This window comes from Lepisma saccharinum, chromosome 5 (genome assembly GCF_977018435.1).
Source record: "Lepisma saccharinum chromosome 5, izLepSacc3.1, whole genome shotgun sequence".
In the NCBI taxonomy this organism is placed as follows: Eukaryota; Metazoa; Arthropoda; class Insecta; order Zygentoma; family Lepismatidae; genus Lepisma; species Lepisma saccharinum.
Genome location: NC_139233.1, coordinates 36,706,494 through 36,719,645, shown reverse-complemented (window position 1 = coordinate 36,719,645; position 13,152 = coordinate 36,706,494). Strand labels below are relative to the sequence as shown.

The following is a 13,152-nucleotide window of genomic DNA, read 5'->3' as shown; positions in this document are numbered from 1 at the left end:
TCTTTTTATGTCCATTAGTTGTGGATTATTTGTGTTTGTTTATACAAATATGTTTTAAGTTTTCATGGGAAAGAAGAGTTAATAGATACTTTGTGAAATGTAATCTAGGGTTGAGTTGATGCTAATGTTGATGTATCAATATCAGCAGATACCAGTGGTATCGGTTCAAATTAATCACCGATACTGTTTCAGTTTTCTAGTATTGACATCAGCATTGGTGGGAACCGTAAGAGTGTCTCTATTGGTAGAGGAAAAGGACTAAATATGGGCGAAGGTTTAAGTATGGGTTTTGGAGTTATCAACGCTGCCAGGTGCTGCAGCCTGACAGATGCTAAGGGAACTGGTTATCTGTCAAGGACAAAGGTTGCGGTGCCAATTCGCAAGAGAAAGTGGGAGTTAGTTTTGCCTTTGGACGCTATTAAAGAATTGTGACCTAAAACTTTTTACAGGTATGTTTTAACTCAGAGTTTTCTGAATTCTCATCTGCTTTGTATAGGTTATGATATTAGTGGTACATGAAACAAATGTGGGCTTTTATAGTGCCATGATTTGTTTGTGAAATCACAGAGAGTGAAAATAAATTGAAGAGAAAAAATAGTGTGATGATCTAAATATGGTCTATGGCATGAGGTCAAATATTTGGATGATTTTCTTAATTTCGATTTTTCCCATTCCGCGTGATTTTCAAAACAACAGATTATTCATATATATGAATTTTATAATGTTTTAGCGATAAATGACTGTTTTTTTAAATTTTTATTTGCTTTTTGTGATATTGCCACTAGTAGCCCATATTTAGACCACAATTTTGAAATACATCATTTTACCATTTTTTGGAAATTGCTTTTTTTTTAAAAAAAATGGAGACCTTCTATACTTTTGCATGCTATTTCGTTTAAGTATATATTTCATAGATATGCATTTTAAAGGCAGGTGCTTGATATATTAATTTTTTCCCTCCGAAAATGACAAAATAAAAAGAGGGGCCCTTATTTAGACCTTTTCCTCTATTGGTTCAGTGTGGTATTGACCAGGCTGTAATTTAATCGTGATTTTTTTTTCTTTTTTACAGGATTGATAATCCGAAGAAGAAACTGATGACTGCTGATCAACTTGTTGATTTCCTAAACAAAACCCAAAGAGATCCCAGATTGAATGAGATATTGTACCCATATGCAAATACGGAAAGAGCTAAAGATCTCATTAAGCAGTATGAGCCAAATAAATATAATGCTCAGAAGGGTGAGTATATTTTACATTTTTTTTTTTTTACATATACATTGTGTAAATTTACAATTGATGATAGGTTATTTCATTTGATTTAACATTTTACTTTTGAGTATGATGTTAGCAAGGAGAAATTAATTATGAAGTACTAAAATTAAATGGTCTAACACAGTTCACCCAATTCATAATATGTTAATAGGAGCAGAATTAAAGGCAGAAAAATTCAATTTTTAAAATTATGGTTAGTTTTACTTACTACATTTATGGATTAATTTCTTCCATTTTTAAAGTAAGAACTTCAGTTATTCATGGTGTGGAATGATTCTGTAGTAGCTCACAAGAAAGCAACTTGATGTTCTTTTGTTTCAGGTCAGTTGAGTTTTGATGGCTTCTTATGTTACCTGATGAGTGAAGATAATCCTCTAGTTTCTCCAGCTAAATTGGACTTAAGTGAAAACATGGACCAACCTTTGTCACACTACTTCATTAACTCATCCCATAATACCTACCTCACAGGTGAGTTTCTGTGTCTACTTTTTAATTTATCATACACTCTGGTTAATGCATGAATATTAGGGATCACAGTACTGTCTTCACCATGAATTGTTGTCTGTGTTATAACAGTAATTTCAAGCAAACTCAGTTAAAATTAAATCTAAGATGTGCTGATATGGTGTCGGTTGAAACATGTGTATTTCTTTTTATAATGGGCCTCCCGATGGCATAGTGGTAACGTTGTCACCTTGTAATCAAAGGGTCCCAGGTTCAATACCTAGTGGAGGCACATAGTTGTTCAGATCCCACTTTAAACTGTACGTCCAGTCCCGATTAGCCTTTCTGTGCATAAAGTGGACTTAAAACAACAATTCAGTCAATCAATCCTTTAGTAATACCCTGGTCAAGCTTCAATTTTTGTTATTAGTATTTGTTTTTGCTTATAAGATGCAGTGGTCTGGTTTGTAGGGCATCTGACTTCCATGTAGGAGACCCAGGTTCGATTCCCATAATGAGTAATTTAAGGTCAGATTCTTTTCAACCTTGTCCCTGCATAAAGCAGCTCTGGGTACATGGAGGCAACTATAGGACCGTAGGTGGCTGGAGCATGGTGCTGATCACATACTTCAAAAACAGAAAATCCATGTGAAATAACCAATCAAGAGGCACTTTTCATCCTCACATATTTTGATTCATTTGAAGTTTGGCGTACTGGAAGGTCCACCTGAGGTAGAAAAATATACAAAGTTGCAGAACTATATCTTTTGCATTTCAAAATTACAGGGGTGCAAAGTGTGCAATTTTGACAAATTCCTGTAATTCAAAAGTGAAATTCTAACAGAAGTGAAATAAATACAAACACAATATATTTTTTAAAATTAACTTGCATGAATCTCATGCTTACATTCCCTTAGAAATACAGGGTGATTCAAAACTCTGGTCCCATAGGCAACTCTGTTATTAGTGCACATAGCAAGAAATGGAAAGAGGGGGGAAGTTGTTTGAAATAGATGAGTTTCAATCTAAAGTGCTTGAATTTTCAACACTGGTACGAGCCTCATTGATAGACGAAAACGACACATTCTTGGCTATTGCAATACGATACAGGACTAGGTAAATTAAGAATTGATGACTATAATTACAGGCAAATCTGTAACACGGACATTGGCATTGGACATTATCATTTGTGCCTTTTTAGCCTTTTCAAGCAGTCTGGGAGGGAAGACATGTATATCACGTGATTACGTATTTTACTTGTCTACTTTGCCTGTAATTATCGTCATCAATTCTTAATTTACTCAGTACTGTATGATATTGCAATTGCATACATTATTCTGGGGCAAGAATGTGGCATTCTCAGCTCCCAGTGAGGCTAGTAAAATTGTACAGCCTGAACAGTGTATGCTATGTTGAAAATTCAAGCAGTTAGGTTGAAACTCACCTATTTCCAACAACTTTAAATTTTTTGCTTTGTGCACTAATAACGGAGTTACCTCTGGGACCAGATTTTTTTAATCACACCATGAGTATGCCATATTTCAAATGAATAAAAAAATATAAGGTTGATGACCTTTTTGATTTGTTCCACATGACTGATGAAAATAACACTATGAACTTTACCTTATTTCCACATAGTACATCTGTGTGTATACCATCACTCATCCCCATCTTCGCAAATTAGCCAAAAGTGGCACAAAAAGCGAAGTAAAATCAAGTATACATCGATCAATCAATACATCTGTGTGTATCTAAACCTAAGGTATAGCTGAAAAGTTGTGTGAAAACTGTAATTCAAACTGGAGTGGAATCTGGGTGTTTTATATTCTGTGCTAGTGCTAGCCACCAAGACAACCTCTGTGCTTCCTCAAAATTTACTCAAGCTTTGTGTAAGTTTTAATGTAGCATCCATTCTCATTTTTGGTGGACATTTGAAAATGACCACTGTTGCCATCTCCCTGCAATTGATGGAATCAACTCAACTGAATTAGCTTCATGGAATAGTGTATAGCTAGAGGCACATATTTTTGGTAAATAAAAGAGCAAAATTTCGGTACAAGAGTCAGTTTCTGGTTCAAAAGCAGTAAATAAAATGAAATTTCGCTGTTATAGCGGTGAAAAAGTACCATATGAAGTGACATTTTGCTTTTAAAAAATGTGAATATAATCCCAAATTTGATTTAAAAACTGCACTATTACACAAAATAAAAATACCCCTTCTAATAGCACATTAAATCATTACCAGAATATTAAGTTTATTCTTGTATAAAGGGGTCCATTTTTGCTTCTCAAATATTTACAGCAGAATTAATCAATTTTCCGTGAATTCCATAACTCACAGGATGCTTCAGAAAGTGTCACGTTTGGTATATAAACAGTAAATTTTGTGTTTAAGAGTATTTCGCATTTTGCAGTTCATTTCGTGACAAAACACATGTCATGAAACCTGAAAAATTAACATTACAATGTGTTATTTCACATTTCGTGTTTTCGTCAAAAACTAAATGTGCATGCCTCTATGTATAGCACACACAGAATATGTTGATTATTTGTTAGGAGGCCAGGGTTGGCTTGCCAACACATTGGTATACTAATCTACTGCACCACCAATGTTTAGTATGCTTTATGCATGGCATTAAATGGTTTCATATTCTATCCACAGGCCATCAACTTACTGGCAAATCTTCTGTAGAAATCTATCGCCAGTGCCTTCTTGCAGGATGCCGTTGTGTAGAATTGGATCTTTGGAATGGGAGGAATGGTGATCCAGTTATTGTGCATGGATACACATTAGTACCTGAAATTCCTGCAAAGGTAACATTTTTAATTCTGTATCTAAAACTGTGGCATGTGTTTAATTTTATATGCCCATGCATAATTAGGTGCTTATGCTCTATTATTGTAGTAAAGCAATACTATTATATCAAGGGTAATTTTATCACCTGTTTCCTTGTTCGTTTCTTGTATTTAACATTCTCAGCTTTTTTTCAAAAAGATGTTTGGTATCAGATTTGTAAAACAAAATTTAATATTTTATGGTGTAGTTAATCCTCTTTTATTGTCTGCAAAGAGTGTCCATCTTTGTATGCAGTGCCTCCCCAATGGTGTAGTTGTAATTCAGTTGCCTTGTAATCGAGAGGTCCCTGGTTCTATCCATGGTGGAGGCATACTGCACAATGGTTCAGATGCTTTTTTAAAGTCTATGTCCAGTACTGATTATATATTAGCATAAGTGGCCATGGTCAGTTATATTACAAGGCTCATTCAATATATAACCGGAAATATTTTGTAACAAATATTTATTACAAGCACCAAAAGAACTACAGTACTATGTTTCAACATAGTTCCCCCCTAGTTCAATGCACCTATGCCAGCACTTGATAAGGGCACTGATTCCACAGGGGAAAAAAAAAAAATTGGACGCATGTGTAATCACTCATGCACCACTGACTGGACTTCGTCGTCATTCTGGAACCTCGATCCACTTAGTCCATCTTTCAGTGGAGCAAAGGTGTGGAAATTGGAAGGTGCGAGATCGGGCAAATATGGAGGGTGGGGTAAGCACTCAAGCATTGTCCTCGACGGTAGACATTGTGACATTGGAAGTGTGTGGTCTTGCATTGTCATGGAGCAAAAACACACCAGTGGACACCAGACCACGTTGAGCCTGCAGAATGGCTGGTTTCAGTTTTTCACGCAAAAGGTGGTACTGTTTACATTATGACCTCTGGGCATGTAATGTTTAAGAATTGGCCCCTTGTGGTCCCACAACAAAGTTAACATGACCTTTCCGGCACTCCGTTGAGCATGCACCTTCTTCGGTCTGGGAGATGAAGGATGTTGCCATTCCATTGTTGTCTTCTTACGTTCTGGTTCATAGAAATAAACCCAATTTTCATCTCCAGTGACAATACGATGAAGAAATGCCTCACCGTCAGGTTCATAACCGCGCAAAAACTCCTGCACACATCAACACATCTCTCCTTCATTTCCGGTGTCAAACGTTTCGGAACCCACCTCGCACACACCTCAGTATGTCATGACTGATATGGTGTTCTGATCCTACATTTATTTCCATTTGGGAAGCAATTCACTGACAGTATACGCTGGTTCTCCCGTATCAAGTCCTCCACGTGAGCAATGTTGCTTTCCGTGACTGCAGGGACAGAGCAACCTGGACCTAGAGAATCTTCAACAGTGGTTATGCCCTGTTTGAACTCCTCAGTCCACTCATACACTTGTGATCAACTCATACAGTTGTCACTGCACTGAACTGTCATGCGGTGATGAATTTCTATCGGTTTCACACCTTCACTCAACAAAAATCTCACAACACTTGGCTGCTCCAGCTTGGAGCACTCCTGTAAGGGTGCCGCCATCATGTGTAACTGTTTCCCAGCGTCCCGTGCGCGAGGCAGGCATGCCAGTCCCAGCTATGATTAGCTTACTGATGCCTTCACAAAATAACAAACATATAACAATCACGGTCATATTTTAGATGTTTTTATACTACTTTTCCGATGCAAGCTCAATAGTTTCCCTAAAATTGAAATATGCCAGTCACTTATATTACATAATGTTAGTCACTGTAGATTCTTCACAAAACTTTTTTGTAAGCCGCGATTTTGGTAAAGAACAAGGGAAAAACTGTATTTGCAACACAATTTTGGATGTGCGGATTATGTTACAAAACCCGAATCAATTTTTATAAAAATATGATGTTTTCTCCCTGTTTACATGGAATTACCAAAGTGAACATAAAAACAAGTTTTAACTTTTTTAGAGTCCTCTTGCCTAAAAAAAAAGTTTCACTTTTTTAGACTCTTCTTGCCTACTGCAGCAGAAGCAAGGGATAATCAATCCTTGACATAGAGCATTGCTACCCAAACTTTCTTTGGTCCATGGTTCACTTACATCTCACATTAATACTTGTAAAACATTGAATATTCTTTTGAGGAATTATATTAGTGTGAATATAGTGTAATATGGTTGACAACCAATTTTTCAAGTACCTTATTTACTCCTGTATAATGCACACTTTTTTACAAACTTTTCCCCCCGTAAACTGTGGTGCGCATTATGCACGGAATAATTCAGACAGCCACTGTAAAACCACACATGTTTTCACTATGTCACTGCATATAACATGTATATATCTACAGGTAAAATACAAATTACCAGGTTGGATTTATTTAGTAATAATATTTTTTTAAAAAAACAATAAAAGTGAAATGGCCATTGCCCATTATTTTTCACTTTGTAACGGAACGTTTTGTGACACTGAGAAAAATAATGCCATTCTGGCAGAATTAGAGTATGCACCTCCCATCACACGGGATGTGTATCAGCGATATTTGTCAGGTGAGAAATAATAGAAAATAACTTCCCGAGTGTTGCAAATCCATAACATAATTTTGATCTCCCTTCTACTCCAGAATGAACAAGTTGGTTACAGAAGTAAAAACTTTGGGATGCTAAACACAGTGGAGGGGGAGGTGGTGTGGGTTGGTGACTCATTATATACACAGGATGATATTCTCCTCTTGATCCACATAGCAACAGCTTTACGACCTACAACTAAGAAAGTCATTTCTTGAACCTGAATTGCACTGCTCATTATATACAAGATATGATTGTTGCTTTTCCTCATCAAAAACCAGGGTGCACGTTATATACGCACGCACATTATACATGCATAAATATGGTAGTTAAGGGGGAGAGGGACAATTTCCCCTAGGTCTTTCTCGCTGGGGCAGCTGCCGATCACTGTTGCCAACTTCACTCTTTTGGAGCCAGATCTGGCTCTTTCGTGCACTCATTTGGCTGTGAACTGTGGCACCTGCCATCTGGCCCACTACGATGGCACCACTGGTTCCAGCCATCACCTCCTACAGCTAGAAGGCCACTCCCTTGCCGCCGATCCGACCCTTCCAACAGCAGCCAGTGCTGTTCGTTCGTAGTCCAGTTCACAATTTTGCTTCTACAGCGGGAAAGAATTACTACGTAATGTTGAGCAGAATGTTGTTAAACAAGAATAGTAAATAAGGAGATACAAATCTGCTAAAAGTCCATTATTTTATTGTTTATTGATTTGCTTTATTTTACTTCGCTTTTGTGCCACTTTTGGATAATTTGCGAAGATGAGGATGAGGGATTATATGATGAAATTGATGAATGGACAATCACAAACATCCATACCCATGCCAGGATTCGAACCCGGGACCCTGGCATCGTAGCATGATGTGCTAACCACTCCGCCATGGTCAATTATTTTAATATACCAAAATATAAAGTAAAATATACATTGTACTAGATTAGTTCGAACATCTAATTTTTTTCTTCCAGATGTAATGATTTACATTCATGTATGCACAATTCTTTGCATTGAAACGCATTCGAAAGAAAAATATTAATAAATAAAATTTAGGAAGATATACAGATTTTCAGACAGAGATTATTTTGAACAAGTTAAGGCATGTATATTTATTCTTTCATTGTCGTTGACACATTTAACCTGGTAAGAAAATTGTGCACAGTGTAATTACTACAGGTTACACTCTTCTTAACCTAGCTGCAATGCATGGCACTAACTTATTGACTGACCAAGTCATTCATGTATTGCTTGAATTCACCTGCCCAGGCTGACTTTATGTTCCATAGGTCATTTTAGATCTACATCTACCACCTTAAATATTTTAAATCACAATAAAAAGTAAAATCATTCTGAAATATCATTACCTCAAAATGTCTGATGGATATTAAAACACCAAGAACATAAATTTCATGAGCTCATTCTCAAATTTACTGGCAAAAATGCACAATGTAAGTTACAATTACATCAAAACTAAGCAGATTAAATAAAAAATAAATCACCTCTCAGAATAATCTCACGCAATTAAAGGCAAAGATTCCTCCCTCCTAAATTAAGCAGTCCCCTCACAAAAATAAAGCACAATTACACAATGTAAGAAAGATACAATTACATCAAAAGCATATTAAATTCTCAGTTTTTCATAGTTTGATAGGAATGTTTTTCTCTGTTATGTATTGAGCTCGAACTGTTTGTCTCGTTCTCGGTTTTCTCATAGATTGAATTGAATGTCTTTCTTGGTTTTGTATTGATTTGAAAATGTTTCTCTCTTTCTCAGTTTTTTCATAGTTTGAAATGAATGACTTTCTCTGTTTCCCAAAAAGATGAAAATGTTTGTCTCATTCTCGGTTTTTTCATAGTTTGAAATGAATGTCTTTCTTGGTTTCACATAGAGATGAAAATGTTTGTCTTGTTCTTGTCTTTTTTATACTTTGAAATTACTTTCTGGGTTTTTCGCATCGAGTTGAAAATGTTTGTCTCATTCTCAGTTTTTTCATAGTTTGAAATGAATGTCTCACTCACGGTTTAGTCTCGATTTGCAATTGTTTGTCTCTTTCTGTTTCTTTTCGAACTGCAAAAGTGTTGAGCCGTTCTCGGTTTCCTCCCGAGTTTCAAATAAATGTCTCATTCTCGGTTAATCTCAAATTGGAAAAGTTTGACTTGTTTTTGGCTTCATAAGCACTTCATTGTGCTTGTTTCTTGATATATTTCATCAATTCATTGTTTATACTCATCATCATGATTAACCTAGAGAGTCTGAAAAGCAACTTATCATTTTTGTAAAGTACAAAATTATACTAGATTGTCTTTATTATCATAGGCTTACCCAACTAAATATTAGAGGGAAGAGAAAAGTGTCAAGGGTGAATTTCTGTGTATTTCAGTTAAGCATAATGAAGCGTAAAGCATGTGCAAGTGGAGGAATATCATAAAGAAAATTACATCTAGAGAAAAGTAGTATTGTCTATAAGAATGAATAGAACATAGATTCTTGTCTATTTAATAACTCATATAATAATTATTTTAAACGAAAGAAAGGAATTGCCAGCTATTTAGAAGTATACAAAGGCAACTTGAAAATGCCATTTCAAACAAAAACATGCATCTTATACTAGCTACTTGAAATTACCTTGGAAGCTTTTGTTGGTGTAAAATATTTCCTGTGGATAGATCTAATCCATTTTTCTCGGCTTTCTGGATCATTTGGAAATGAAAACACTGTCACTGTTGGCTCATTGTCGTAATTGCCTTTACAATATGGCACACAACAATGAGATGGCATGATGCCATCAAAAGTTTACTTCTTGTACAAAAAAAAACAGAAAAAACCCACTAAATGTAAGGCGGAAGCACATCCATCTGAAAAAGACATGTTCACAGTACAGCTAGAAGCTCAACTAAGTAGCATTTTTGCAAGGTGTGGAGAATTTCCACCCTCCTCTTCCTCGACCCAGAAGGGTCTACCTGTCACTGCAATACGACAAGGAGGAGGTTGTTGACCGAAATGGCCTTGAGTTTCAGGGAGGTGATGCTCCAGCCCATAAAGACCAACTTTTGTCATGAGTGTACATTTTGCACGTGACGTGATATTCATATATAGGCTGTGTCGCCCACTCCCTCTTACCTCCCCAGCTACTTTTATATAGCACTGTGGTGGCTAAGGTGAAAATGAGAATATTGTTATCCGGGAATCCTTTATTTTCTATTTCATATGAGCATCATTGGATTATTGAGATGGGTGATGCCTCCAAATCTAGGTGGTGAAAACTAAGAATAAATTGCCATCACTTAAAGCTAATGGTAATAGCAGTGCCCTCTGACACCTACAATTACCCTAGGCGACACTTATGCAGCCTTTCTATAATCTAGCTCCTGGGTCATTCCATGTCAAATCAACCAATTTTTTAAAAAATGGTTGCATGACCATTTTAGAAAAATTTCATATTTAGTACATAGGTTTGTACATGTTTCTAGATATCAAAACCAATGTTCAAAAAAAAAAAATATTGTCTTTAGTTCTCCTGGGGCAGCCATTTTTCCAACATGGCGCATGGATTTTTTTGCTCATGTAGCAGTATACAGAAACCTTAATATCTCAAAAACCATTAAAGCTAGAGACCTGAAACAAAATTCATTTTGTAGCTAACGAAGTATACTTCCTATGATATTCAGGTATGTTTTGCTTGAAATTGCATCGTAAGTACGAAAATTATGGTGGAAAATGGGGTAACAATAGTTAAAAATTTGCATTTTTAAGCCCGATTTTTTTAATGAAGGGGTTTAGTCTAAGGCTTGATTTTTTTTCATGTGTAGACCTACCTGCAGGGTGTCTGTAAATAAAATATCAGTGCTTAGAAATACACCCCTTTTTTACAGCATGGGTTCAAACATGGCCGTTCATTGAATTTTGACAGTTTTCGGGGTTAAATATCTCAGATGGGTCTCCTTTAAAAATTCTGAAATTTGGCACATAGGAAGTCATTCATGAACCTAACTTACAGCAAAAATCTCAACTTTTAGATTCAACTCTTTTTGGTCAATATGAGGTAACATATGTCACCTAATTTCTGACGTTCCAAAGTAAGGTTAAACTACATTCCATACTTAGAATAATGAAGTCTTTTCTATTTCTTTTTTCAATTTTGGTTAAATAAAGGCTCAGAAAATATAGTAACATAAGGTTTTAATACTTGACTTACCACAAATTGAAATTACAAGGTATGGCAATTGAAAATCTGCGAAATTTCATTGCAAAAGGTTGATTTATTAGGTACCCACGACCAGTTGGTATTGTCTGCTCCAAAACTGAACTTCCCCCATATTTTTATCAATGTAGGAGTACATGCAGCTTAAGGTAGGCAGTGGCATGCCCAGGAATTTCGAAAGGGAGGGAAGGGGGATTACATATACTTTTTTAGTATACAGCCCTATTTTTGCCACATTATCCTGCCTTTGACGTAATTGTTTATGGAATTCTAGGCCAAAGGTATTGGGTTATGACCCCCACAAACCCCTTGTTGGACACTCCACTGAAAGTAGGCTATTTATTTTGAAGTGTCAAAGCTGGTAGAATATATTATCTTTTGTTTCCTTTATTTTCCACCTTTTTCTTCCAAGAAAAGACATTTGTTGAAATAGATGTGAGTCATGCACAGCAGAAGATTCAGAAACATGTGTTGATAGCATGTGAGGCAAGCCTGGAATTGATCTGTGCATGTACAATCTCTGCTGTCATTCTTCCTTTGCCTAATGTGCCGAGAGTAGTGACTTGTGAATGTTTGTTATCTGTGATTGGAAATGGAGTGTTCTGTAATATTTTTAACTGGAGAGGACTGTCATAAATACCCTTTTGGTAAGGTTCCCAAAGACCTAACTAATCTTAAAGTCAGTGAAAATGATAACACTTCTTAGGTGAAGACTACAGCTGTATGGCTTAGAGACAATGTGCAAATACCATTAAATATAGCTTTTTATATGGTAAAGTATGTTGTGATCTTCAGAAGTACCACTTAAAGAAAAGGTTAAGTAAGGTGAGGTAAAAAAAGTGTCAAGAAAGCCTTATACCAGTTAAATCAATATGGCTGATATGTTGGAGTAAAATTTTCATATGTGGAGAAAGTGACTCACTTAAATGCCAGAATTGAAATCATGTCTTTGTGCCAAGCCAAGGAAAACTAAAGGAAATGCATGAAGTCTGTTCTGTTTTTATGAATCTCCTGTTTCAAAACTGAGGAGACTGATTGCAGAAAAACAATAAAGTGGTTTTGCTCGAAAAACTATTCACATCCTACAAGGAGTGCAAAGGAAACTGGAAAGTTGCTTTTCACTACGTATTAAAACTGAAGAAAAGGAAAGCAAAATTTCAAATTTCCCCCCCCCCCCTCCTTTCTCGGAATATGTGAGCCCAAACACGTGTTCGCTCTTCAGTTGACAGACACAATAAATGCTTGGTATTTACGATGCTGTTTTCCTCCAAGCTTCCAACGCTGTGATTTAGTACTGATAAGGCACACATTCTTCTTTCTGGTGATCCAGCTGAAGTAGTGGTGGGGGGGGGGGGGTCAAGGAGAGAGGGGATTGGATGAGGTTTGGCAGGTGTCAGCTTTCTGTCGCCTCTCTGTTAGAAATGCAATGAAGCTTGACGATAGCCAGAGGCCAGAAGCATGAGTCTAAAGTGTGCGTCTATCCAGAAGTATAGACAAAACAAACGATTGCAAAGGCTCCCTTCCCTCCTCTGTTAGGAAAGGCCTCACCATAAAACAGTTTGTATCATATAACAGCTCATCGATTTCCCTAACGCACAATCCTTTCCTTTCGGACATATTTCCACAAAGAGCCGAGTCAACAGGGAAGAAAGATTCACAGTAGCTACACAAGATGCAAGTACGAACGGAAAAAAAGCAAAAGTTCGGGTTTTCTCCCCAAAGTAGCTGGAGAAGAGGGGGCAAAGTCCACATTTTTATGATTTTTTCATTGAAATTCAGGGGATGCAGCCCCTGCCCGTAACCCCCCCCCCCCCCATGGTTGGGGCATCCAAATTTTACATGGTTGCATGCACTGAT

At 36.6% G+C, this 13,152-nt stretch overlaps 1 protein-coding gene across 1 annotated transcript in view; it reads left to right on the top strand.

The window, feature by feature from the left end:
* Plc21C (Phospholipase C at 21C) overlaps positions 1-13,152 on the top strand; it is a 104,588-nt gene that overhangs the window by 18,261 nt on the left and 73,175 nt on the right. Inside the window, exons 8-10 of the mRNA XM_083122433.1 lie at positions 1,073-1,242; positions 1,597-1,743; positions 4,382-4,533. Of these exons, the coding sequence (XP_082978559.1) occupies positions 1,073-1,242; positions 1,597-1,743; positions 4,382-4,533 (469 nt within the window). The remainder of the gene's footprint in view (positions 1-1,072; positions 1,243-1,596; positions 1,744-4,381; positions 4,534-13,152) is intronic.